The following is a 27,553-nucleotide window of genomic DNA, read 5'->3' as shown; positions in this document are numbered from 1 at the left end:
CTCATCGGATAAGTCGAACAACAGTCTGAAATTCCATAAAAACAAACAAAAGTTGAAAGTGATTTACTTCCTATTTTAGCCAATAAATTCCTATGCATGTACTTTCATCTTTACCTTTTCTACTAAAATAATTAAAAGGTCCAAATCCTGTTTCAGCCGTCTAATAACAATAAGACAAAAGGGATATTTATTTTCGTAGACGAAGATTCTAATTGGTGCACGTAACTATAAGGCCTCCAAATATCTCCATTACCAATGACACAACCAATTAATTCTCCTATCAAATATGCCTACACCTATACACGGCCATGTATATTTAGAATGTTCAAAAATGTATCAATTGTACTAAAAATAAAATAAAACAAAATAAAGTTACATTCCTTTTTTATAATAATAATAATTAAGAAGAAAATAAGAGGAAAAAACTTGAACGCTGCCTTAAACAACCACCCCAATTTCAAAGCAGCTCTTCGTTTACCTCTCAAGCGATGCCTTTTTCAATTTCTTAAATCTCTATAATCTGAAAGCAACAAATCTCTTCCCTGGTTGGAGATTGACCAGAAACTCTACGACCCAGAAAAGAGTTATCATCCATGAAATTTTTTGGAGATAAAATTACGATGTCCATCATTGTCAAATGCCGATTCTGGTTCGTCGTCTTGGCCTCTTTTCTTTTCTGGTATTTATTGCTTTGCTTTTGTAATTATAATTCAACAACCACTAAGGGTTCCATCACATTCAAATTTGAAAATATGATTGAGCCTATACCATTTTATGAAAACGATACCTTGTTCGGTACAAAAACAGAGGATATTAACAATATTCTTATCAGAACAGAAAATGGGGACAAACCCAGTAGTGATTTTCACATTGTCAATAATGGGTTAAAAGGTATTGATCATATTTTGGAGCCTGATAATCGTCTCGCGCCATCGGCTAGTGAGGTTCATAGCAAAGAAAACATAGAGTTAGATACCAAACCCATAAACGACACAACGCGAGAGCGAGAATCCAATGAAGATTCAGATTCATGTGCAGGCCGATATGTCTACATTCATAATCTACCAAGAAGGTTCAACCAAGATTTGTTGAAGAACTGTGCTTCGCTTAGTAATTGGACTAATATGTGTGAGTTCACATCAAACTCTGGTTTTGGTCCTCCTCTTTCAAATCCCGGGAAAGTGTATTCGAACAGAGGTTGGCATACGACGAACCAGTTCTCATTAGAGGTCATATTCCATAATAGGATGAAACAATACGAATGCTTGACAAACGACACGTCGTTGGCTTCGGCTTTCTTCGTGCCTTACTATGCTGGTCTTGATGTTGCGCGGTATCTTTGGGGTTACAACATATCCATGAGAGATTCAGACTCACTCGGGCTTGTCAAATGGCTAAGACAGAAGCCCGAGTGGCGAAAAATGTCGGGCAGGGATCATTTCCTCGTCGCGGGAAGGATAACATGGGATTTCAGGAGGCTAAGTGATGAGGAATTCGATTGGGGAAACAAGTTTCTCTTCTTACCCGAGTCAAAAAACATGACGGTTTTGACAATCGAATCAAGTCCTTGGCATAACAATGACTTTGCCATACCGTATCCTACTTACTTTCACCCTTTGAAAGAAGTTGAAGTGTTTCAATGGCAGAACAGAATGAGAAGGCAAAGAAGGCCTTTCTTGTTCTCCTTTGCCGGTGGCCAAAGGCCTAATATTAGAGACTCGATTCGCGGTGAGGTCATTGAGCAATGCAGGGCTTCTAGGAAGAAATGCAAGCTGTTAGAATGCCGTGATGGATCAAACAAGTGTCAAAAGCCAGAATTCGTTATGAAAATGTTTCAAAGCTCTGTTTTTTGCTTGCAGCCTCCGGGGGATTCGAGTACTCGAAGATCGGCTTTCGATTCAATCTTGGCAGGGTGTATTCCTGTCTTTTTTCATCCGGGTTCGGCTTACATTCAATATTTGTGGCATTTGCCTAAAAGTTTTACAAACTATTCTGTGTTTATACCTGATATTGATGTCAAAAAGAGGAAGGTGAGCATTGAGAAGACTCTGCTTCAAATACCGAAACAGAAAGTTGCAGAAATGAGAGAAGAAGTTGTAAGATTGATACCAAAAGTGGTATATGCTGGTTCGAAATTGAAGAATCTTGATGATGCTTTTGATATCTCAGTCAAAGGAGTTGTCGAAAGAGTGAGTAGAATAAAAAGAGAAATGGAGGAGGGTAAGGATTCTAGTTTGGATTATGCAGAAGAAGTGTCATGGAAATACAACTTTTTTGGGACAGTTGAAGATCATGAATGGGATCGTTACTTTGAAAAGACATAGTGAAATTTTGATTGGTTTAGACATTATAAGAAAACTTATTAGGGAATATTTTTGTAGTTGTTGTTGTAAGAAGCTAGCTAAACTAGTAGTCTCCCCTCAAAAACACTATAGTCAATGTTTATTTATTCCTTTAGTTGTTGATTTTATTTGTAGTAATTTACAATTTTGAATATTCCATTAGAAATTATACCCACACTACTGGTAATCAATCAAAATCAAGTGTTTGGCAATGGGCTATTTATTTTTTAGTGAGCTAAATCATGGTACATTTGTGAATAGTTAGCTTCTAAAATGAAGTTAATAAAGCTAATAATAATTTGTGGTCACACGCTTAAGAATAGGGCACAGTAACTACTAACTAGTAAGTTCATGCAAATGAAACAATCCCATTATGATTAAATACAATACGTAATAAATTAAAGAGTTTAATAATAAATATAATTATATCAAATATACCATCAAGCGTCTGTAGTCCAACGGTTAGGATAATTGCCTTCCAAGCAATAGACCCGGGTTCGACTCCCGGCAGACGCATTTTTTTATCTTTAATGTTTTTTCCAATGAATGGCTTGGAATAGTATCTCAGGGTTGCCAGAAATTATACTTACGCAGCCAAAAAAACAACGAGAGCTTCGAGGGCAATTACGGCAATTCGACAAAATTCCAACCCACATTTCAATTCAGGCCCTGGATTTTGCCAAAATTGCGTGGTTCAAAATCTCCTGTTTGATATTTTGCCAAAACAGTAAAAAATAAATAAAAGAACACTTTTCTTTTTTATTTAATCTGAACCGCTTATCATCTTCTGGCTCTGCTTTTCAATGCCTCCATCTCCACCACGCTGTATGGCCTGTGGCACAAGCCCTTCTTCCTTCGCACCTCACGTGATCGGTTCTTCCTCCTCCTCCTCCTCTTCATCTTCATTTCTGGAGCTTTCCCGGAGCTCCAGACCCGGAGCCCCGTTTTCGGTTCGGATATCCGCTAACGGTCATAACTTCCCCACCGCCACTCGTGATGACCTTGTCCAAGGCCCTTCTTGTATCTTCGTTGGTCCTATCGAGACCGCCAGTAAAGAAACTTTGGAAGCCCTTTATCGTCAAGTATGCATAAAATCCTTATTGGGTTTCCTTTCGTTTTTCTGAATTATGGGGTCTTGGAAGCAATTTAACTTTTTCTGAGTATTGGGTGTTTACAGGCAAGGGATTCTTATTACAGCGGAAAGCCTTTGATAGTGGACGACATGTTTGATAGAGTAGAGGTTTGCCTTAACACACTCATTTGTTTGTTTCGTCTTTTTGGTTTCTTATGTGATTTTTATTTTTATTTTATTTAATTTTCGAATAGTTGAAGCTTCGGTGGTATGGTTCTAAAAGCGTTGTGAAATACCCTCGGTGTAGTCTTAGACGACAATCAACGTATGCAGATGCTGAGGTGATTACTTCATTTTAGAATCCTTTTATCTGATGTTGTAATTAGTTTTGCAGTTGCACTAACTACCAACCCAAATTCCTTCTAATATCTTTCGTATCTTTGGATGTAAACACTGTCATCTGTATTGTTTCTGGAAGTTAAAAATATGATTGTATAGTTTGGCACGTAACAAATTGTCTTTCATATAGTAAAGCTTATGACTTCACGGCATTGTTTTTGGATTTATGTCATCGAATAGGACACTTGAGTGTTGGAAGTAATGGTGTTTTTATTTTCTGTTCTTTCTTTTTATTTTCTGGACTTGAATATTGAGTGACATGGATGTAGGGCAGGTAGATTTATCACAGGTTTTCACATTAGCCAGCATATGGGTACTCTTTCTTGCTATTGGCAGTTCAGCTTGCGTTGTGCCCATAATCTACAACATTGGACTTGCTTATCAAGGTGCATATAATTCAGGAATGCCTCACATTAACCATGTGCCTGCATTAGAGTTTCTTGCCACAGTAAATGGTGTTTTATTCCTGGTATTCGGTTCTCTTATTGGCTATCCAATTGCCTCAGCTTCTGGTAAGTTAGACATCTGCTTGAGGAATATGAATCATTTTTCAAATCCCAGTTAACTTATGTGCATATGTTTACAGTAAAAGTTCTTCAAGGCCTGTGGAGAAATGACTTGGTAGCATTGAAGGGGGCATGCCCAAATTGTGGAGAGGAGGTTAGCCAATTGCTCAATCATAAGATATTAACTAGTCTAATAGGCTCTCCTTAAATCTTTCCTCTGTCTGCTTCTTTCTTCATTTTCACTGATTTCAGTGCCACCGTCCTGCAGGTTTTTGCATTTGTGAAATCAGATAAATCTAATGACACCCCACATAGAGCAGATTGTCATGTATGTGAAAGCCTATTAGAGTTTCGCACCAAGGTTGAGGTAATTAATCCTTTTTCGAACAATAGAAAATTCAAGTTAATCCAATTTATGTTTTTTGAATCCTTTTCATGTGGTTTGACAATCTCTAATGTTCACTGGGCTGCCAAGTTCATTTCATATCAGCCAACTTGTTGGGTGGTGTGTTGTGTGTACTGTGTAGAGATTGGGGTTAAAATCTGGCTGAGACGCAACTGCCTCTTAATAAAAAATATATATTTGGTGGTTTTTAGTCTTAAGTCATTATCACATCAGTGTGACATGTTTTTCTAATGCATAATTGTTCTCTTGTTATTTTTGTGCAGAAATCCGATTGTAGATTGGGTAGGAAATGGGTTTATGGTCGCATCTATCTAGTTTCTCGAAGAAATCGACGAAGATGGCTGTAATATTTGAGCTTTATGTACAGTGGCTCCTCATTCTTTCCCTTTTTTTTCATTTTCCCATCCGTAGACCGTTTAACTGTTTTATATTTTCATTTTATTAACCTAAAAGATAACAGCAATCTGTATGTAATTTTTGGCAACCAACGCCTAAATTTATCATTATGAGATCCATTATGAAATGTAAAGAAGAAAGAAAGATTTGAATTTAGAACATAACCTAATTGACCTATAAGCTATGGTCATCACGATTGACTGTTTAAAACAAAGACAACAGACTATTATTGTAAATTTCACATGACAATCTGAGTTCAGAATCAACTTTTTCCTGCTGAATGACTGTTTCTTAAAAAATTTGAATAAAAGAAAACTCACAATAACAAAAGAAGATTGTAAGGGCATGTCCTCATAGGCACTCTTATTTAAGGTTACAGAATCAAAATTTTGATACTCAATTGTAGGGAGGCTATGATTTTGCTACGATGCACCAAAGTTTATGAAGAAAATTGTTGGATCACCTATTTACCACAAACCAGAGGACAGCACACTGCTCTGCGAGTTTTCCACATGATGCACACTCATAAAGCAAAGAACAACTAATAAAGACTAATTAATTAACTTTCTCATTGTTTGTTAAGCTAGCACTTCCAGCCTTCTAAGTTGTAATTTTTGCCTCAACGGATATAGATGATGATGAATAGATAGCCCTATCAGAAGTGGCCCAAGCTGTAGACCAGAACCCATGCAAGCTGAAAATAATAATCGAATAAGTTCCACATTTTTCTTGTTTTGCCCTACTTTGATGTATAAAGGACATTTTTTAAAGGGAAATGATAAATAATAATAACAATAGTTACTATAATAAATAAAGATAAAGATAAGTACCAGAAAGAGAGTTACGGAAGCAAACAACCCTTCTTGAAGGAGAGCTCCATGACCACCGAAATCTTCTTCATCAACCTTTAGTATCATTGCATAATAACCGTATATTATTCCAGATGACAGCGCTAGAAAACTGTGTAAGTGGCAATCAGATCCAATAGGTTAACAAAATTACTGATTTTAATATGTATATATATATGGTATATATATAAAATATATACATATGGTCAGCCAAATCCAGAAATAACAAAGAGAGACATTGGATTGAGTTTAATGAAGATTAATTAAAAAAAGAACAACAATAACAATAGTTAACATTCTATCAAAAAAGCCAACGGATATACTACACAAAAAATAAAAAGAATTAAAAGACAAGTAATATCCAAAAGTCATGTTTCTTAGCAAGACATCAAACGTTCTCTTTTCAAAATAGACATCAAACCTTCTTAAGATCTATTTATATAATCACCAGTTCTTTTGTTTCTTTTCGAAATAATATATTCACCAGTTCTGCCTATAAAGAAGTTTAAACATTTCAATGCCTGTCTTAGCCTAAATGAGTACAGCATTAAGAAGAAAGGGAGCTGTAACCTCCAGTCCACCACAAACATTTTTACCAAACCGCAGGTCAACTCAGAGCATTCCTTTTCCAATGACTCATTAAACATAGGTAGTCAAAGCTTTACGTCCACGTCCCAAAATGAACAAAGTTTAAATTCTCAACTAATAACATCAAAAGCTTAATCACAATATCCAGAAAGAATATAAAAAAGGAGAAATTCTTCTCTTGAAAAACTTCTTTTTTTTACAAATATAGTAATCACCCTCCTAGAATTTCATTAATATGATAACAACAAAGGTGGAAAAACAGTAACCAGAGAAGGTCTCCACTAGTTGACATAGCTTTATATCTAAAGGAACGAAAAAAACCCAATATGTCACTCCCTATAAAACACCAAAATCCTTCTGATCAATCATAGCCTATGTAAGTAAATCCATATGATAAACATATCCGTACATAGTTGAGCACGATGAACAAGCCAATGCAATTTCAGAAACCTCTAAATAAATCCAGTAGATGTTTTCCCATTAGGTATTCTAACGTAAAATAGCTGCATTAACAGGTAGAATTCTCAGTGCGAAAAGGCTTAACAAGAAGTTTTAATCTGGGCCTTTCCTCTGGAATCAAAATATCTAGCATAATGCACGGAACAGGTATAAGCTTAAACCTATGCCTTCAAAATATCAAAGGAAGAAGGCAGAGATCTATACGTATAACGTAATTTGCAGAACAGAAATAGACAGTGCTAAAGCGAAAACTTACATCATAAACCATATACCACCAACCAAAGGTATGGCTCCCCATAGCAACCCACAAACTAGGGCCACGACTTGTCGGATCCAATGCAAGACATCACCCAGTTGATCCTGCACGAAATTGTATTGAATCAATGGATAGACGTAATTAACAAATGAACTAATGAATTGGGTCCAAAGTTTGTGCTCACTGTTAACTGTTATAGCAAATTAAATATATATATATATGATCAATTGATTAATCAGTAGCTATCCAATGCCACAGTAATCATATCCTATTTCTATCCATAAAATTCTTTTCAGCGCACTTAACCGGTAACAAAAAAATAAAAAAGTAATCTTAAGTGTAAGAAACGGCGAAGAATACAAGAAAATAAGATTACCTTGTCCCATGAAGCTTCTGGATCGAACAATTTGGCGAATTTGAACGGAGACAAGTGACCGTTCTGGTGATTCAATTGGCCGTTCAATTTTAGGGATTTTCCTTCTTTCATACTTGGAAAGTTACAATAATCAATCAACGAAATCAGATATTCAAAATCGGTATCTGATTTTTCTCAAGTAGCGGAGAGAGGGAGGTAGGATTCGAGTCAGCTAAACTTAATTGCCCAACAATGATATTGATTACTCAAAACGATTGAAATTAAAGATTCGAAAAAAATTCTAGGGTTTTAGGTTTTCCTACTTAAATTAAATTTGGTATGACAGAAAGAAACTAGAAAATACTGTAGACTAAAATTTGGATTTTTCAGAAAAAAAGAAAAAAAGGAAGGATTCTTCGCTGTATCGTGGTGCCTAGAATTAAATATTCCTACAATGGTGGACTTGCACGTGACCAGCGTTAGCTTAGCTAGCTCATGATGAACCCTAAACGTTGTCGTTGCAGTGTATATTTTCTTTTGCTAAAGTTATTTTACAATTCATATAATTAATGATGTTTAATAAATTAAATAGTTAAATGTTAGGTTTGGTTTGATTTTATATAAAAGTAAATAAATAAAAAATTACAAAATAATTAATAATAATATAATAATGATTAATTATAAAATTGTATTTAAAAAAAAAAAAAACTATTTAGAATTTTTATCTCTCGATATATGTATTGAGAAAATTTTATACTGCACCCTCTTAAAAGGGATACATCGATACACCTCTAACGGTTTTAGTATCCGAAATAATTTTTAAGTCAAATTTTTTCTCATGGTCATGTAAATTATAGTTATTTAAGACATCCTGCAAAATTTTAAGAAATTCAAAAAAGTTTAACACGTCGAAAATTGCGTTCAAACAGTGTGTTACACGCGTGACTATTTTATTTTATACTCGTGTAAAATAGACTGTTTGAATATTATTTTCTATATTGTAAATTATTCCGAATTTTTCAAAATTTTGTAAGATATTTTAAATAGCTATAACGTACATGAATATGAAAAAAAGAATAGATTAAATTTTTTTTCTAGATACCGAAACAAATAGGGGTGCATCAGTACATCCCTTTTAAATGGGTGAATTGTAGAATCACCCTATGTATTATCGTGTCCTTGAACTTTTCAATCCCTTACAAGGCTTCTGAACTATCTATATATTTATATATACTAGGTTGATGTTACGTTATAATTAGTTTTCTTTTTAATTAGGTTCCTTTAGGTGATGTTAAGTGCAATACATGTATGTTTAATTTTTTTTAGTTAGGTAATGTATTTTTTTTTTAATTTTTAAAATAGAGTTAGAGATTTTAATCTTTAAAAAAAAGTTAGCTAACTATTGTTACATTGGTGTGTCATTTGAATATGATTATATATACGTATTTTTAAAAAATTTTAAATTTGTTTAATTAAGTAACATATCTAATAATTTACTATATTCTTAACCAAAACTTACATAACTAAAGTCAAGTGTGTCTATATATAGGTTGGATTCGTTAATTTGATATAAAAGTTTTTTATTCGCAAACTTTATGAAAAATATGGTGTGTGAATCGGTTTACTATAATTAAAACAAAAAACAATCAATTTCTTATTACAATCATTTCAATTTAAAATATAAAATAAATAATAATAAAGTTAAAAATATAATTAAAAATATTAATAATATTTTAAAGATTTTAAATTTAAATTTAAAATTTCTTTATATAAAATATCTATATAATTTTTATTTTTAAATATATATAATAATATTATAAAATTCATAAAGAATATTCATTTAAGTAATATGATATTTTGTTAAAGTTAACGTAAAAACTAAAAATGATCGTTAAACTAAGAAGGTGAATTGTAGAATGCCCTATGTATTATTGTGTCCTTGAACTTTTCAATCCCTTACAAGGTTTTTGAACTATCTGTATATTTATAGATATTAGGTTGATGTTACGTGCAATGCACTTATAATTAGTTTTCTTTTTAACTAAGTTCAATTAGGTGATGTTATGTGCAATACATGTATGTTTAATTTTTTTTAGTTAGGTAATGTTTTTTTTTTTTTAATTTTTAAAATAGAGTTAGAGATTTTAATCTTTTTAAAAAAAATTAGCTAACTATTGTTACATTAGTGTGTCATTTGAATATGATTATATATATACGTATTTTTAAAAATTTTAAAATTTTTTTAATTAAGTAACGTATCTAATAATTTACTATATTCTTAACCAAAACTCATATAACTAAATTCAAGTGTGTCTATATATAAGTTGAATTCGTAAATTTGATATAAAAGTTTTCTATTCGCAAACTTTATGAAAAATATGGTGTGTGAATCAGTTTACTATAATTAAAACAGAAAACAATCAATTTCTTATTACAACTGTTGACCGAGGTTTTCGGCAACCAATTTAATAATATATATGAGAAAGCTGTAGGAAGTTTAATGCATGAGATTTTTACGTGGTTCGGGCATTAATGAGCCTTAGTCCACAAGTTTTTATTATTTTTTAGAGTATTTATTACAGAGAATGTTCTTGGTAGTTTTCTCTCTTAGTTGCTCTCTTTAATTCTTATGAACCCAGAATTCTCGACCCCCATCTTAGTGTATTTGGGGGTATTTATAGTATTTTTCTGGGGTGATCCCTAGAACTGAAGCACTTGTCTTCCTGCGTAGTTTCAGTAGGGGCACATATTCCCAGCAGATACAAAATAGGAAATACATGACCTATACCTTAGGTATCTTAGGGGTTAGGTGGATAAAGTCTTTTATCCCTTCTTGATTGATGTGATCCCTCATAAAGTAGCTGTCACTAGCCTTATTAATCATAGCGTAATAGCTGCATAAGAGGGGTTACGCCGTCAAACTTATTGCTTATGGCAGTTCCAATACGTTTTCTCCCATGCGGCATTAAATGCAAGGTGACTATTCAAGTAATGTCCTGTTCCCCCCCGGAGGTCCCTTGGCGTTCCTCTGGTCTCCGGGAGTACGTGGAGCTTTTACCTTTCCTCAGGGAGGGTATATTCTTGGTGACACTCCTGAAGCTAAGAGACTTAGTCGATTGATCTAAGAGTTGCGCCTCTTAGATCCACGTGTTGTCGTCATACTGGTCCACGTATTTTGGGCGAAAATAGGGGCAACATTTACCCCCCAAGCCTTGTTTGGTGTGAAGCAAACGAGGCTTGCTTAGGTGCCTCTGGTTGTCTCATTGATTTCTTGGCACGTGCTTCGGACGCGTGGGCTGAATTTATGACAGTCATCATTAAAATTTATTGCTTTTTGCAAGCAACGATTCGTTTCCCGTCCATTGATGATTCGGCGCATTTAATGGGTGTCAAACAAATACTCAAGCATTTCCAGCCGCCCTTGAAGAGCATTCATCCCAACCGTTAGATCTGCAGAATAAAAATCGATTCGATTCCCACCGTTCGATGACGCCTGATCACAGCTGCTTTGCACCCATTCTGGCCTATAAAAGCCAACATTTTCCCTTCATTTGGTTACTTTCACTACTTTGCCATTTTTTCACAAGAGCCCATTTGAGAGAAAAAAATTCAGACACCATAGATTTCTTGTTGCTCTTCCTTCGCCGTTGCCAGTCCACCCTATATCGTCGACCGACGCCGACCCCCAGCTCTCAACTTTCATGTAAGTTCTCTGGACACTTCATGCTTTTTATCGTCTGTTTGCATGTTAGGATAGAACTTTTTGGTTGAGTGTTGGATTTCTGGGAAATAACTTTGACTGAGTCTGTTGTGTAATGTGTAGAATCTTCTTTATTTGTGTTTTTGTTATTTTCCTCCATTTTTCTTTAGAATCGAACCTTCTGTTCGAAAGACTGTTTAGGGCATGGGGCGATTTTTCTCCCACATTCTGCGTTTTTTATTTTTTGTCCACTTTCACTACCTTTGGGATTTTTGCACCCGATGTTTGCTAAGGAAAGTCCTTTGGATTTCCATTTTTGGCAAACATCCGGAGGGGGCCTCTTTCCGGCGGTTAGGGGACCCCCATTCCCTTTTTTAACATTAGGGTTTGGTTTGGGGTCTAACTGCTGGATTCTTTCTTTTTTCAGAACAAAACATGTCTACCCCTGCGTCCGGAGCTAAGTCTTCTAAGAAGGGGGAGGCCGCTCTGGCCACCCTAGAGGAGGTTATGAAGGGCCCGGTGGCCCAGGACAACTACACATGTCGTTCTAACGGCTGGGAAGCGGATGAACTCCACTCCACCCTAATCAGTGCTCACCAATTGGAGAAGATCGTGACGGTTGCTGGGATTGAATCGTCCGCGTCTGGGGTTTTCCATCGTTTACCTCGAGACGAAGAGACGCCCAACCACAATTATGGGGGTTTCAGAGCTTGGAGCCAGACCCATCTCATGTCCAGAGCCATGCTTCTCCTTCAGGATTACTTCATTAATTTCCTTGTATTTGTTGGCCTCGCGCCTTACCAACTTATTCCCCAAGCTTACCGCCTGCTCTCAGGCCTTTTTATTTTTTATGTAGCCAGAGGCTGGGCTTCACCTAGCCCGGCTGAAATCTTATATTTTTATGAACTTGTTTCTGTCCCCAAAAAGGGGGACAAGTTTAAGGACAGTTTTTTCACTCTCCGAGCCCATCCTTCTAACGAGGGCCCGGTCCCTTTTAATTTTCAAAAGAATGTAAAAGAATATCGCCACTATTTTTTCTTCTCTTTCGGCTTCCAAGCCATGGATCGCCCGGAGCTTCTCATGGAGTGGGTCAGGATCCCTCCTCTTCTCAGCACTTCCCCTACCTAGTTGTTCCTCCAGCATGCCAAGGTTTTCTCCACTTATGACAAGAAAGGTCTTAACGTGGGGGACTTGGTCACAACGGAGAACTGCTGGAAGGCCAAGCTCATCTCCGAGAGTCAATCGGTAGATGACTTCAATCTCTCCAAGGTTCTATGCCCAAATATTCGTACCCCGAATGCTGAAAAGGTGCTCAGGGCGGACATCATAGCCTCGGCGGAGGACCGGTACCAAAAGTACCTCTTTAGGCGAGGACAGGAGTTGGCTTATATTAAGGCTCAGGCCGCAGCCGGGAGGACCCTTCGACTGGAGGCGGGCAGAGAGCGGACGCCTTCTCGGCCTAAGTTGCTGGTCCCGGTTCCCAATACTGGGGCCCCAGACGCCAGCACATTCGAATCCGGTAAGTCTCCCTTAACGGTTCATCATGTTCCTTCTGCCCAAGAGTATTCCCGGTGTAGGCCTATAGGATTTGACGAGCGTCTTCTTAGATTTAGGATGCCCCCTACTCGGTGGGGTGATCATGCCAAAGCCTTTTATTTTTCCAACATAGGTCATTTTTTAGGCCGGTCCCGGATAGGTTCCGGACCTCCTGCACCCATTCCTCTGGATCACTCAGCTTATCTGTCTTCCAGATGGTTTCTCCCCTCGGACAGCTTTCTTGGGGATGATGAAGCTCAGTATTGTCGTGCAAGACTTTGCTAGGACTGAGTTAGATAGTCAGGGTAGGACTAGTTTTATCGCTTTGTTTTCATGTACATACTTTTTTATGGCCATTCTGACACTCAGTTTATTTGTCCTTTTGAAGCAGCTCAGCCAATGGAGGATCTTTTAGCAACTCTTGCCCAAACATACAGCCCGGACTCTTCTCTTCCTCCGGCACCCGCCCAGACGGTGACCCTGGGGTGGTTTTCTTCCAGTGTCCCCTTAGGCCCAATCGTCTTGATCGACGAAGACGGGGAGGTCGAGGAGGAGGAGGAAGGTGAGATCGTGGCCCCGCTGGACCGAAAGCGCAAGGGCAAGATGGTGGAGGCTGAGTCTTCCAAAAAGTCTAGGAGGGTGGCCACTCCGGCTGTTAGCTCTGATTCAGGGATCCCTCCTGAAGTCGAGGAATATACTGTACCCCCCAGCATCATCCTTACTCCTATCCCCGCTGATGAGGAAAGGCAGCAACTTCAGATTGCCAAGCATAACTATGCCATGGCCGAATACACAAGGGGAATGCCGAGGTGGAAGCCCTGAAAAAGGTCTTACGGGAGGCTCAGCAAAATTCCTTACGCGAGGAGGCCTTTAGGAATGCTTGGGACCTGAACATGGACCCTCTGACGGACTGGTTCAACCGCTTCGTCGGTCCTACTCTTGCTCCTTTTGCCTCTGAGTTGACGAGCCATTTTGTCTCCAACCTGACCCAACTTCTGGCCAAACGATATGCAGCCTGCGCTTCCAAGAACTCAAACTATCAGGTTCAGGATATCAGCGCTGCTATGACCGCGGCAATGTTGGAATTAATTTTACCAGGATCTAAATCTACTCACAAGTGTGTTGATTAACAACATAAATATGAACTTCTAAAACGATAAAAAGAAAACACATATAAAGTTAAGAAAACCTTACATTGATTGCAGTGGAATAATATGTCTCCTTCCACTCAGATATCTAACCCTCGATTCCTTTCTGTTGCAGAGTATAATCAAGATCTGAGCCCGAATGTCCTTCAGTTGGATGTGATCCTTCACAGTCTTCCAATCTATGATTGAGGTACTATTTGATGTGTGTGGGCACTACTCTCTCACTAGGGAATTCGAAATTGTATCTCTCTCTCTTATGTGTTGTGTTGATTTCGTGTGTCACAAGAGGGAGAGGAGAGGGCGGCTATATATAGAGAAGGGAAGCTCAACTTTCTGAAAGAGGCAGTTTCCTGAATTACAGAGTAATTGCTTAATTGCCTTATTTAGTGTGAGCCACCACTTTCCACTTATAAATAACTGCTAGGTTTAGGTTAGTAATTATTTGGCATTAAAAAATTGAAAATAATAATTGGGAAACACACACACAAGTGGCCGACCATAGGTGTGATGGACCTCACTTGGATTTTGCAGTTTCCACAATTTTATTTCTATTTTCCCAAAAATGCCAATTTTCCAATTCTAACCATTTAAATGCCAAAACTAATTATTTAATAACTAAAATAGATTATTAAATAATATTGTCATTTAATATAATTATTAATTAGACATATAAAGTCTCTTAATTAATAAATAAACCTAGAATCTCTTTTCTTTACAATTTCACCCCTGTTTAGTGAAAATTCACAAATTAGACATAGTCTAACTTTTAGAATTATAATTGATTAATCATAAATCAATTATTGAGTCTTACAAACAGTATGGTCTCAACTAGAATGGGGATCATGGATCTATATTGCTGAGTTTCCAATAAGTTGAACCAAATTTAACAAGTAAATTTCCTAACTTATTAATTCCTTGTTGAATGCACTCTTAGAACTTGGAATTGCACTCTCAGACTTATATAGAGCATCCTATATGTTCCACGATATAGATATGCTATCTCATTTAACCATTGTTATAATCTTAATGTGATCAAAGATCCTCTATATAGATGATTTACATCGAGATGGGATAAATTTACCGTTTTCACCCCTCAATGTATTTGGCCCCTTAAAACACTTAGCTACCTGTAAATGATGTTTTAGTGATCTAAGATATAGTCACTGAAACAAGAGCTCATCCATTTACTTCTATTTAGCTAAGCTCGAAGAGAATCATCACTTGACTTCTATACACTAGTAGAAGCTATAAATTCCATATTTATGTTCAGCGCTCCCACTCAGTCATACTATCATTTTCCCAAAATATACGTATCACCCTGACCCAAAAGTAGGCTTAACTAATAAATCAAAGAACATGAATAGCACTCCCGAGATTGAGCCTAAGCATATCAGGATTTAGATTCTTTTAATCTAAGATCAACTACTGATATTGACTTGGAAAGATACAACGGTAAGTTTATAATATCTTGTCTAAGTTCAATATCGGTCCAGTCTAATGTATACTCCATACATTCGAAACTAGTATACTTTACCAATGTCCTGGAAAGAACATAACACTTACTCCAAGTGTAAGTATACTTCATCGCTGATTATCACATCAGTGTAAATCCAAAACACTGATGGACAGGGACTTAGTCTTTTGAATCATATAATCACAATCACATTCCACTGTGTTGACAATACTGTAATTGTGAATAAATATATGTTCTGGACTTAACTGATTTTGTGCATATATTAAATATATATTAAACCATAAACATGTCAAATACATGTAAACATAAATCACTTCTAATCTCTTGAATTGATATCTAATCAGATTGTAATGGGTTTTATTTAGCGCACAAAAACCAACAAACTCCCACTTGCACTAACATAAAACAAGTTGTGCATTACAATCAATCTTTTGTCTTGATCTTCAGATCAAGTGTAGTATATTTGAATCCACCCAAATCTCTGGAACCAGGTTCATAAAACATTATGAAACATCCTTAGCTATATGCTTTACTCATCAAGGGATACTGAAATCCTTACTGCTTATTAAGTACATCTGAACAAACAGAAGACATATGTCTCCTGTTTTAAAATTTGGAATTGAGATAATGCAGTGTAGAATTTTCTTCAGTAGAATAACTTTCTGGTAATTTTGAATTTACAAAGTTATATATATTCTCTAATGGAGCTTGAATTATTATAGATGGGTTTTTATACTCTTCTAGAATAACTCCTCTACCCCTAGAGTAACCACCATCTCAAATTCTTAATGAGTTGGTGTGGATATTCGGATAACTAATATACAGATCTTTAATATCTAACGTATAGGTCACTTTCATAAATCTTTCTTGATTGTCCCCTAATGTTCCTTATTTGATTACATCTCAGATGGCTCCCACTCAATAGTAGATGTCTAATTAATATTTTTAACCTCTTATTATTGTTTTGAGGGGTATCTAGTTGTGACTTATTATCTTAGTCCGAAACTGTAAGTTTCTTTAAGACTAGGTCATCAACATAGCAGTCTAGTATTTGAAGTGTAAAATACTTGCTAGAGATTAAGCAATCAAATTAAAATACCATAAAATGTTATGAGGATTAGAAATCTTGACTCAAGTCATTCGAATAGACTATCCAAGAATTCTTCTATCTTATTCTCATAATTCTGATAAGTTATTTATATCCACATGAATGGTTAGATTTGTTTTATCAGTAGTGTTCTTAAGTTCCTATCACAAGCGTCAACCTAATGAAGATGAGTAAAGAATTTTAAAATTCTCCCACTCAATTAAGGTAGTGTGATACATTATCAAAGAACTTTATTGGTATCATTATCTATTACAATAGTAAATCTAAATTGGAACATATAATCAAGATCAAGAACTTAATCTGATAATAGCTAATTTATTATATTACTTCCATGTTTAAAATTATGTATCATAAAGCGTACTGTGAAATATAGTCCACCCTTAAGTATATAGAGATTATGATCCACCCCTAAAGGTTGTAGAGATCATGATTCTCTAAGTGTTATAGAGATTATGTGGAGTTGAATATAATCCAGAGTTCATTAGATATAAAAGATCGTTGAACTGTATATTATTCTTAACTTTTCTCCACCCCTATCAAATCAAAAGATCTTTTTATTAAACAAATTCTTAATAATTGTTTTAGAATTAACAATTATTCATAAACATAGAAATTATTTCTAATGTTTATGTAGTAATAACTCTGTAAAGAGTTTAAATAACTATAGAATTTGTATCAATAATAAAAAACACATACACATACAAACATAATAAATATAATAATTGGTAATTGATTTATAAGATAAAGTAATGAAGCTCAACTCATAGATTGCAATTTATTTGTAAAAAAAACTTAATTATGAATTAAAAAAAAATTGTTTGCAACATCATGAGAAAAGAACAGGGAATAAAATCCCAAACTTGAAATCCAAATTGTTTTAAAATTGAAACAATTAATTCAAAAGTAAATAAATGAGCTTCATCTTTATCTTGGACGAACTCCACCCCTTTGTCCAACTTTCAAATCCAACTCGCTAAGACAACACCTGAGTTTAAGAAGCTTGAGCTGTGAGAAGAAAAACAAATAAACAAGGTTAGTAGTCCAGAATTAATAATCCAAATGGATAATAATTCACTAAAACACATCATTTTATAGAAAGAAATGCCTTGTTTCTTTGCAAGAAGCTTAGGACATTGGGGTTTCCAATGGCCTTTTTCATTGCAGTAGAAACACTTTCCTTTTGGTGTATCACCAGAAGCAGCAGCCTTTTTGTTCTTAGCTGTTTTCACAGCTTGAGCTCGCTGCTTGGCATTTTTCCACTTCTTCTTATTCTTGGGTTTGGAAGTAGAGGCAACGTGTGCCTCAGGATTATTCGTCCCATTACCATTTCCAGAATCCTGAGGTTTGCTCCCTTTCTTCTTGGGTCCTCCAATAAAATTTTCATATGTCTGAAGGTCATTGACTAACGCGTGAAAGTCTTGTTCCTTCTTATTCATGACATAATTTGATGTATAGGGCAGAAAAGCTGGAATCAGACTATTCAAGATGAGACTCACTTGAGTAGTCTGATCCATTTCAGCACCATGATTCTGGGCTTCCTGGAAATAACTTGCCATTTGGAGAAGGTGATCACGCACATTCTGATGGGGTTCCATCCGTGCGTTGATGAATTTCTTAGTCGCGTCAAAGCGAGACTGGATTGATCCCATACCGAATAGCTCAGTTAACTGCGTCATGATTCCTGCAGCCGTGGCAGCGTTAGCAAACCTTGTTTTCAAGGTGTCAACCATGCTGGAAAGCATGAAGTATCGAGCTTTGTTGTTAGCATTCTGCCAACGCTCAAACTTCTCTTTAACAGCTTTGGTTGCATTGTCACCCGGCTGTTCAGGAGACGGCTCAGTTAACACAAACAGGGAACTTTCACCTATGAGAGCAATATTAATGTTCTCTTTCCATTTAGGGAAGTTAGATCCATTTAGCTTATTTTCAGTCAACAGTGATAACATGGGATTTGACATGGCAATTCAGGATACTACAAAATAATAAATAGAAATCAATTATGGTTTAACACAAAATCTTATTCAGAAATTATTAGCACATAGCAAGTAGGAATGGCAAGAGAAAATACTAAAACATACAATCCTAAATAATTTCCAAAGTTTTCAACAAACTGATATCAGTGTCCCGTTTAGGCGAGAGTCAAAGTTATCATCCATTGAATAGAGTTGTTAGCTCATCTAAAATAATAAATATTCTAGCAACCTTTTATTCGATCGAAAAGAGAATCTGACGTTGTCCCATTTAGGCGAGAGTCAAGGTCATTCCTATTTCATGAGCTCCCACCATTGTTTCATACGTTTGAAAGTCAAATACAGTCGCCACCATTAGGGTGATCAATACTAATATAAAACACTTACAAATATACTTATCTCTCGAGATTAAACGACGATAACTTGCTAATGAACGTTCCTCCATTAGGGAGGATTACTCACTAAAACAAAAGCTATGTAAAACCAACATTGGAGATCGAATATCTTAATAATAATAAAGCTCATTATTTAAAATGTATTTTCTTCTATTATTCATTTATTTTAAATATATATTTATTTAATTAATTAAATTTAGAATAAAAATCTAAATAAAATTTAATTTAATATTTATAAAATTAAACTTAGATGGTTAAGAAAATAAAATGAATTATTTTCATTTTAGTATTAATTTTCCAATAAATATTAAGAAAATTATTTAATTTAAGTTGTATTAATTTAAATTAATTTGCAACTCAAATTTAAAATTTTCTATAAATATATATATTGTATTTCGAAAAATTAAAGTATAAAATTATACAATTTTCGAAATACATTAAAATAAATTAATCTTTACTAAAAAAATACTTCAAGTAAAGATACTATCTATCTAGATTTTCTTTGACTAATTAATTCAATTTCTAATAATAATATATTTTAGTTCCTTTATTTTAAATTAATCATTAAATGAAAAAATTATTAATTTAAGTTGATTCAAAAATTAATTAAAATAAATAATTAATTTACAACTTTAATCTATTTTTCAAGATAAATTCAAAATTATCTTGCATAATCAAATACAATTTCGAAAATATTGATTAATAAAATAAATAAAATATATATTGAAAATTATCCAAATTTAAGTTGTTATAAAAATTTCCAACTTAAAATAATTTTTTTTTATTTGATTAAATGTCATGAAAATAACAATATTTAAGTATCATGATGAAAATCAACTTAGATATTTAATTTTCAATTTAATTAAATGTATTAAATTCAAGAAATAAATAATTAAGTATAGAGAAGGCTTAATTATTAATTTCTAGTTTAATACTAGGAAAAATATTCTTAACTTGAATTGTACCAAAATTAATTATTAAATAATTAATTTCACAATCAATGATATTTTCCTATTTTAATATTAGAAATAATAATTAGTATAGAAATAGCTATCTAGAAAATATCTCAATTTAACTAAGTATCTTTTCAAGATTTGGAAAATATCTAATTTAAGTTGTTATAGAAAGAATCTATAATAAGCAACTTAAAATTTTTCAAATAAAATTTAATTAAATATCAAAATTAAGTGGTACTACCTAATTTAAGAATATTCCATTTTAAGTTTAAAATCAACTTAAAAAATATCTTAAGAATCTTCAATAACCAATTCTTAGAATTTCTCAACTTAATATTAAATTCAAAAGATATTCAAATTTAAGTTAATAAGTAAAAATTAGTTAGAAATAACTAATTTATAACTTAAATAGGAATATTTAATGAAATAATTAAAGTTTCAGAAAGAATCTAGTTAGTTAAATTTTTTAATTTAATTAAATACAAAAAAAAATACAAATAGTTTATCTAGAAATAATATCTTAAATTACGAGTGTTTTTCTTAAAATTAACCTTAAAATATTAAAATGAAAATAAATTTCATATATTTTAAAAGTTAATTATGTTGCTAATCAATTTTATTAGGTTAAACTAATTTAATTAACCTAGGACAGTTATTCAAATTAGGCAAATGGGCCTTCACAATTGGGGTAGTTCATTGAGGGGGAGCTGGGTTCAGTATGTCGTACCCACTTCTATTGGCCCCCATCTCTCACACAAGGCCCAAAAGAGAGGAATTTAACCTTAAAATGAATAACTGTTATTAATTGAATATGTCCAAAAACTAAATGGACCTAAATAAAATCTATCAGGGTGTGACATTTTATTTAGCAACAACCTATATGCATCTATAATAAAATAAACATATAAGCTCACACAGGCACACAGATTTGGATGGACCCTATCATGTTACTAGGTCATACACAGATGAAAGAAGAATGTAAAATTTACCTGTTACAAATTATTTACTTGACCTATTGACAATTGAACCATGGGTTAAAATCAGATCATTGGATCTGTCAACAAGTTAACCATGGCAATTTAGATCAAGCAATAATACGTTTTAGAAAAACTTACAAACAATCTAAAACACATACTCCTGCAACAAGTTAGATTTGGATAGTTGGATGTAGGATTTATTTAATTTTAAATGATTAATTATATTTCGAAAATAATAAAAAAATATTTTCGGATTTTAAAATGAAATAAAATAATATTTAAAATTAAACCTACAATTTTGAAAAATTAAGTTTTAAGTAACCTAAATATCATTTCAAAAAAAAATTGCTAACTTACCTTTTAAACTTCATGTTATTTAATAAATTAAATATTCAATAAATTAAAAAATGATAAATACATACCCTTTTCTGATTTTATAATTTAATTAAAAAAATAATTAAATTTAAAAGTTAACAAAATTATCTTATTTCCTTTTTAAAATACCATGATTATAGTAATCTTATTTTAAATAAGGTCAAATTACTTAAAAAAAATATTTTATAAAAGGTATTTAATATCTGACCTTAGATTTAAAAATAAGATAAAATAATCAAATTTTAAAGAAAATAAGAAAAGAGGTAAGCAAAAATAATTTTTACCTATTTTCAAATTCAAATTATACTAATATCTAAAATTAATTTTGAATAATCAAATTAATTTATTTCTGATAATTAGATTTCAAATATGAAAAATAAAAATTAAAATACAAAATTAAACAAAAAATCGGAAGTTAATTCCATGAAATATCATGAAAAATTGAAGAAAACGAAGAAAATTGCACGCTGTAGCATACCATCCGCGCGCGCATATGGGGTGATCTGCCGAGTTTCCACGGCGCTGGGAGGCTGCAAGCAGCCATTCCGCGCGCGTGGGAAGGGTGATCACCACCCTGATTTTTCCCGATTTTCAAAAATTCATAACTAATAATCGAGTTCTGTAAAAAAGTAAATTGCTTAACTTTTTTTCAAACTATCCAATAAAAATAATTCCAGAAACAGAAAATCAATTATTTTTCCCAGAATTTCACAAACATCAATCAATCATCAATTCAACACACAAAACAACATGATACCATCCAAATCACCAAAAAATCGTTTTAAGTCCAAATTTCTTGCAAGCAAATCAATTACCATGGCTCTGGTGCCAGTTGTTGGAATTAATTTTACCAGGATCTAAATCTACTCACAAGTATGTTGATTAACAACCTAAATATGAACTTCTAAAACGATAAAAAGAAAACACATATAAAGTTAAGAAAATCTTACATTGATTGCAGCGGAATAATATGTCTCCTTCCACTAAGATCTCTAACCCTTGATTCCTTTCTGTTGCAGAGTATAATCAAGATCTGAGCCCGAATGTCCTTCAGTTGGATGTGATCCTTCACAGTCTTCCAATCTATGATTGAGGTACTATTTGATGTGTGTGGGCACTACTCTCTCACTAGGGAATTCGAAATTGTATCTCTCTCTCTCTTGTGTGTTGTGTTGATTTCATGTGTCACAAGAGGGAGAGGAGAGGGCAGCTATATATAGAGAAAGGGAAGCTCAACTTTCTGAAAGAGGCAGTTTCCTGAATTACAGAGTAATTGCTTAATTGCCTTATTTAGTGTGAGCCACCACTTTCCACTTATAGATAACTGCTAGGTTTAGGTTAGTAATTATTTGGCATTAAAAAATTGAAAATAATAATTGGGAAACACACACACAAGTGGCCGACCATAGGTGTGATGGGCCTCACTTGGATTTTGCAGTTTCCACAATTTTATTTCTATTTTCCCAAAAATGCCAATTTTCTAATTCTAACCATTTAATTGCCAAAACTAATTATTTAATAACTAAAATAGATTATTAAATAATATTGTCATTTAATATAATTATTAATTAGACATATAGAGTCTCTTAATTAATAAATAAACCTAGAATCTCTTTTCTTTACAATTTCACCCCTGTTTAGTGAAAATTCACAAATTAGACATAGTCTAACTTTTAGAATTATAATTGATTAATCATAAATCAATTATTGAGTCTTACAAACAGTATGGTCTCAACTAGAATGGGGACCATGGATCTATATTGCTGAGTTTCCAATAAGTTGAACCAAATTTAACAAGTAAATTTCCTAACTTATTAATTCCTTGTTGAATCCACTCTTAGAACTTGGAATTGCACTCTCAAACTTATATAGAGCATTCTATATGTTCCACGATATAGATATGCTATCTCATTTAACCATTGTTATAATCTTAATGTGATCAAAGATCCTCTATATAGATGATTTACATCGAGATGGGATAAATTTACCGTTTTCACCCCTCAATGTATTTGGCCCCTTAAAACACTTAGCTACCTGTAAATGATGTTTTAGTGATCTAAGATATAGTCACTGAAACAAGAGCTCATCCATTTACTTCTATTTAGCTAAGCTCGAATGGAATCATCACTTGACTTCTATACACTAGTAGAAGCTATAGATTCCATATTTATGTTCAGCGCTCCCACTCAGTCATACTATCATGTTCCCAAAATATACGTATCACCCTGACCCAAAAGTAGGCTTAACTAATAAATCAAAGAACATGAATAGCACTCCTGAGATTGAGCCTAAGCATATCAGGATTTATATTCTTTTAATCTAAGATCAACTACTGATATTGACTTGGAAAGATACAACGGTAAGTTTATAATATCTTGTCTAAGTTCAATATCGATCCAGTACAATGTATACTCCATACATTCGAAACTAGTATACTTTACCAATGTCCTGGAAAGAACATAACACTTACTCCAAGTGTAAGTATACTTCATCGCTGATTATGACATCAGTGTAAATTCAAAACACTGATGAACAGGGACTTAGTCTTTTGAATCATATAATCACAATCACATTCCACTGTGTTGACAATACTGTAATTGTGAATAAATATATGTTCTGGACGTAACTGATTTTGTGCATATATTAAATGTATATTAAACCATAAACATGTAAAATACATGTAAATATAAATCACTTCTAATCTCTTAAATTGATATCTAATGAGATTGTAATGGGTTTTATTAAGGGCACAAAAACCAACAAGTAAGTCTTTATTAATGGTTTCTTCTTTCTTTTGTGCTTTACTCTGGCATTCGATCTCTTATACTTGACTCTTTTTTCTTATTTGGCCAGATCGCTACAGAGACCGGTCGCCTCTCAAAGAATTTTAATTGATTATGGGTACGTCATGTCCAAGTTCGGGGGCATGGACGAGGCCATGAAGAGTCTGAGAGATTTGGCAGCTGAGAGGAAAGCGTTTCGAGAAGAGGCCCAACAGAGGGAGGCTCAGGCAGAGAGGAAGCATCAAGAGGCACTGGCAGCCAAGGCGGAGGAGCTGAAGACCCGGGATGAGGCCGTGGCTAGGCGAGGCGCGAGCTGAGGGAGGCCAAGGAGGCAGTTGAAGATTTGTCTGCAGGTTGAAGTCTATGGAAGAGCTTCATCAAGCTGACTTGCAAACGACGACCAACTTGACCGTGGAGGTGAAGGAGCTCAGGGATTTCAAAGATCAGGCATTGAAGAAGGCTAAAAGAGATGAGCTCATGGCCCCTGTTGTCTGCAATCATTGCACTAAGCGCTTTGATGATGGCGTCTTTATGGCCTGGCAGACTAACGGTCAAAACCTTAAGCTCGATTTCTACCCCAAGCCTGAGGAGGTTCTTGTCCGCTTCTGGGAGAAAAAGAGGAGACTTGATGCCCTGCTGGAGGAGCGCAGGGGGCCTCGCCTTCCGCCTCGTATTGATTAAGCCAACCATTAACCATCACTGCTTTTATCACTATCTTTTTTTTATTCACAGTCCTTTTTCCCCCTTTCAGACAATATATATTTTTTCTTAAGGGGAGACAATTTAAGGCCCGTCCCCAGGCCCTTAATATTTTTTAGAGCTTTTTCGCTTGGTTTGAACATCTTTTACATCTATGTTTGAATACATACTTTGCTTTTTAACTTTGTTAAACTTTTTAACTTTGTTAAACTCTTTGGCCTGTTTTACATTTGTCCGCGTGGTATGCCTTACTACCCCCTGAGTGTCATGAAAATTGTTTTTAGGGCACTCAGCTTTAAATATTAATTTAGAAGTTGCACATACTTGTCCGGTACAAATTTACTTTACAGAGCATGAGTATAATTTTTCGACTATTGGTAATACTTCCGGAGGTGATCAGCGTTCCAGGCCCTAGGCACCATGGTTCCGTCCATTATTTTGAGCTTGTAAGTGTTAGGCTATTTTTAGCCTATGTTTTGGATCCAATTTATGTGCGTTTTTAGCTGTGTTGGGACGGAATTACGCTTGTTTTCTATGTTTTCAGGTTCTTTGGAATAAAAGAGGTCTCGGGTGCAGAAATTCATTAAAAGACGTGCTGAGCCGAAGAAAACTCAATTTTTGAGTTTTTGTGCATATCTGGCCGCGGCTAAACACAACTTGGCCGCGGCTAGATCTCGAGAATTCAGAAGCATCAGTCGCCGCGGCGATGAAGAGGCTCGCCGCGGCGAGTTACGAGATACAGAGAGAGCCTAAATTTGGCAATTTCTCGCCGCGGCGAGAGGAAGCTTGGCCGCGGCGAGATCCCGTACGGACCAGGGGCATTTTCGTCCATCGAACCCTAAATTTCAATTATAAATAGAAAACTGCGATTGGAAGTCAGGGAGAGCGATTTGGAACCCTAAAACACAGCTAAGAGCGGCAGGAAGAGCATAGAGATTCAAGTGAAGATCCAGAATTCATCCACCAACAGTTCTTTTCTTTATTCCTCTTTAATTTATTTATGTTGAATATTGCTATAGGAATGGTTATGGATTTATTTCTGAACTAAATTTCCCATTTAGGGAGGATGATGATTGTTGTTTAATGTTTTCCTAGTTAATGTTTAATTACCATTCCTCCATTCTTGTTTGTGAAATTATCTTAATTTGTGTTTAATTTCATGTTTAAGATTGATCACCTTGTGCATGCTCTATGATCTCAATTCAAAATCTGAAAAGTGAGAATTGAGAATGCTAAAATTAAGATAATCAATGTTCTATGTGAAACGAAAGTATTTGCATGACTTATGTGACGAGTAGATTATTACTTAATGCTGATTTCATGTTAGTTTAATTAAGGAATTAATTAGATAACACGTGATTTAGAATCTAGAAGATCTGAAAGGAGCTAGGTTGTTTCATAATCTGTCATTCACTTCAAGAATAGGATAGTAATTAATCATTAACGATTTGGGTAAACAACAACAGGATTCTCCTCCCTATTGTCTCATCTTGCTCAACTTTAAATTGTGTTATTAAGTTTTCTGAATTTCTTTCATATTTTACTATTTTTAAATCATACTTGCTTTCGATTTACCGAATAGAATCATAAGTATAATTTAGTGGTACTTAATCCAATTCCCTGTGGGATCGACCTCACCTGTGTGAGATTTACTACTTGATTGCGTATACTTGCGTAGTGTTTAAAATTATAGCAACAAGTTTTTGGCGCCGTTGCCGGGGAATTGTTAAAGATTAATATTACATAAAATTATACTAACTTCTACTTTGGTATATTTTCTCTTGCTGATTTTTCTAACCTTTTTCTTGCAATATTGTCTTGATATATTTCAGGAATCCTAAGTGTATGCGCCGTCAAGGACAAGCAGTCATATTACCAGTTGATCCTGAAATCGAGAAAACTTGCAGGAGGAATCGAAAGAACAAAAGGCAAGAAAGAGTTTCAGCAACTGCTGAAACATCAGAAATCATGGCTGCCAATGTGAACAATAATGTTGGGAACAATGGGCGTAATAATGGTAATAATGGAGGCGCTGTGGAAGATCAAGCTAATGGCCGTAGCTTGAGAGATTACATTCTCCCTACTCTGACGGGAGTGCAGTCATGTATCAGGCCACCGGCAGTGGATGCAAACAATTTCGAGATTAAGCCTGCCATCCTTCAAATGGTGCGCCTTCGCCCGTTTGGTGGTCTCCCTTCTGAAGATCCTAATTTGCATCTCTCTAACTTCATGGAACTTTGTGAAACTTTTAAAGTTAATGGAGTTAGCGATGATGCCATTCGACTGAGGTTGTTCCCATTCTCGCTCAGAGAACGAGCCAAGAGTTGGTTGAATTCTTTGCCACCTAATTCTATTGCTACATGGAATGATCTGGCAACAAAATTCTTGTCAAAGTTCTTTCCTCCAGCTAAGTCTGCAAAGCTGAGAGGAGAAATCAATAATTTCTGCCAACAAGATAATGAATCTCTCCATGAGGCTTGGGAGAGGTTTAAAGATCTAATCAGAAAATGCCCTCATCATGGCATAGAGAAGTGGATGCTGGTTCACAATTTCTACAACGGGTTGGTTGGTAACACTAGAACTCTGATAGATGCAGCAGCTGGTGGAGCTTTTATGAGAAAGAGTGCTAATGAGGCTTACGATCTATTGGAGGAGATGGCTCTAAATAATCAGCAGTGGCCAACTGAAAGGAGTCAAACTAAGAAAGTAGCTGGTGTGCTAGAGGTTGATGCCATCACAAAGTTGACAGCTCAAGTTGAGGCCTTGACAAAGCTGATTGCAGGGCAAGCTAAACAAGCCCAAGTT

The 27,553-nt window shown here is 34.7% G+C and overlaps 3 protein-coding genes and 2 non-coding genes across 5 annotated transcripts; 3 read left to right on the top strand and 2 right to left on the bottom strand.

Moving 5' to 3' along the window:
• The first annotated feature begins 329 nt into the window (after positions 1-329).
• LOC115718830 (xyloglucan galactosyltransferase MUR3) lies at positions 330-2,554 on the top strand. The gene has a single exon (XM_030647646.2). The coding sequence runs from the start codon at positions 594-596 to the stop codon at positions 2,322-2,324; it is 1,731 nt and encodes a 576-aa protein (XP_030503506.2). The 5' UTR covers positions 330-593; the 3' UTR covers positions 2,325-2,554.
• A 232-nt stretch (positions 2,555-2,786) lies between these two features.
• TRNAG-UCC (transfer RNA glycine (anticodon UCC)) lies at positions 2,787-2,858 on the top strand. The gene has a single exon. It is a non-coding gene; the product is annotated as a tRNA-Gly (tRNA).
• A 41-nt stretch (positions 2,859-2,899) lies between these two features.
• LOC115719551 (PGR5-like protein 1B, chloroplastic) lies at positions 2,900-5,275 on the top strand. Its single transcript, XM_030648642.2, has 7 exons — positions 2,900-3,424; positions 3,520-3,582; positions 3,669-3,755; positions 4,088-4,325; positions 4,400-4,473; positions 4,588-4,686; positions 4,989-5,275. Exons 1-7 carry the CDS (start codon positions 3,146-3,148, stop codon positions 5,070-5,072), a joined length of 924 nt encoding a protein of 307 aa, XP_030504502.1. The 5' UTR covers positions 2,900-3,145; the 3' UTR covers positions 5,073-5,275.
• A 49-nt stretch (positions 5,276-5,324) lies between these two features.
• On the bottom strand, positions 5,325-8,153 carry LOC115719552 (uncharacterized). Its single transcript, XM_030648644.2, has 4 exons — positions 7,649-8,153; positions 7,273-7,376; positions 5,952-6,081; positions 5,325-5,815 (listed from the first exon to the last, which is right to left on the bottom strand). The coding sequence occupies exons 1-4, from the start codon at positions 7,757-7,759 to the stop codon at positions 5,777-5,779; spliced, it is 384 nt and encodes a 127-aa protein (XP_030504504.1). The 5' UTR covers positions 7,760-8,153; the 3' UTR covers positions 5,325-5,776.
• A 19,013-nt stretch (positions 8,154-27,166) lies between these two features.
• Positions 27,167-27,273, bottom strand: LOC133035318 (small nucleolar RNA R71). The gene has a single exon (XR_009686588.1). It is a non-coding gene; the product is annotated as a small nucleolar RNA R71 (small nucleolar RNA).
• Positions 27,274-27,553: the final 280 nt, after the last annotated feature.

The sequence above is a fragment of the Cannabis sativa genome, chromosome 2 (genome assembly GCF_029168945.1).
Source record: "Cannabis sativa cultivar Pink pepper isolate KNU-18-1 chromosome 2, ASM2916894v1, whole genome shotgun sequence".
Taxonomy (NCBI): domain Eukaryota; kingdom Viridiplantae; phylum Streptophyta; class Magnoliopsida; order Rosales; family Cannabaceae; genus Cannabis; species Cannabis sativa.
The sequence above is the reverse complement of the archived record's forward strand: the minus strand, read 5'-3'. Positions and strand labels throughout refer to the sequence as shown.

Coding starts and splice junctions, on each gene's coding strand:
- LOC115718830 (XM_030647646.2), top strand. CDS start 594: ATGAAATTTTTTGGAGATAAAATTACGATGTCCATCATTGTCAAATGC.
- LOC115719552 (XM_030648644.2), bottom strand. CDS start 7,759: ATGAAAGAAGGAAAATCCCTAAAATTGAACGGCCAATTGAATCACCAG. Junction 6,082..7,272: donor GGTGGTATATGGTTTATGAT/GTAAGTTTTCGC, acceptor CCACTTACACAG/TTTTCTAGCGCTGTCATCTG. Junction 5,816..5,951: donor CTTCCGTAACTCTCTTTCTG/GTACTTATCTTT, acceptor TATTATTTTCAG/CTTGCATGGGTTCTGGTCTA.
- LOC115719551 (XM_030648642.2), top strand. CDS start 3,146: ATGCCTCCATCTCCACCACGCTGTATGGCCTGTGGCACAAGCCCTTCT. Junction 4,326..4,399: donor TCCAATTGCCTCAGCTTCTG/GTAAGTTAGACA, acceptor ATATGTTTACAG/TAAAAGTTCTTCAAGGCCTG. Junction 4,687..4,988: donor AGTTTCGCACCAAGGTTGAG/GTAATTAATCCT, acceptor ATTTTTGTGCAG/AAATCCGATTGTAGATTGGG.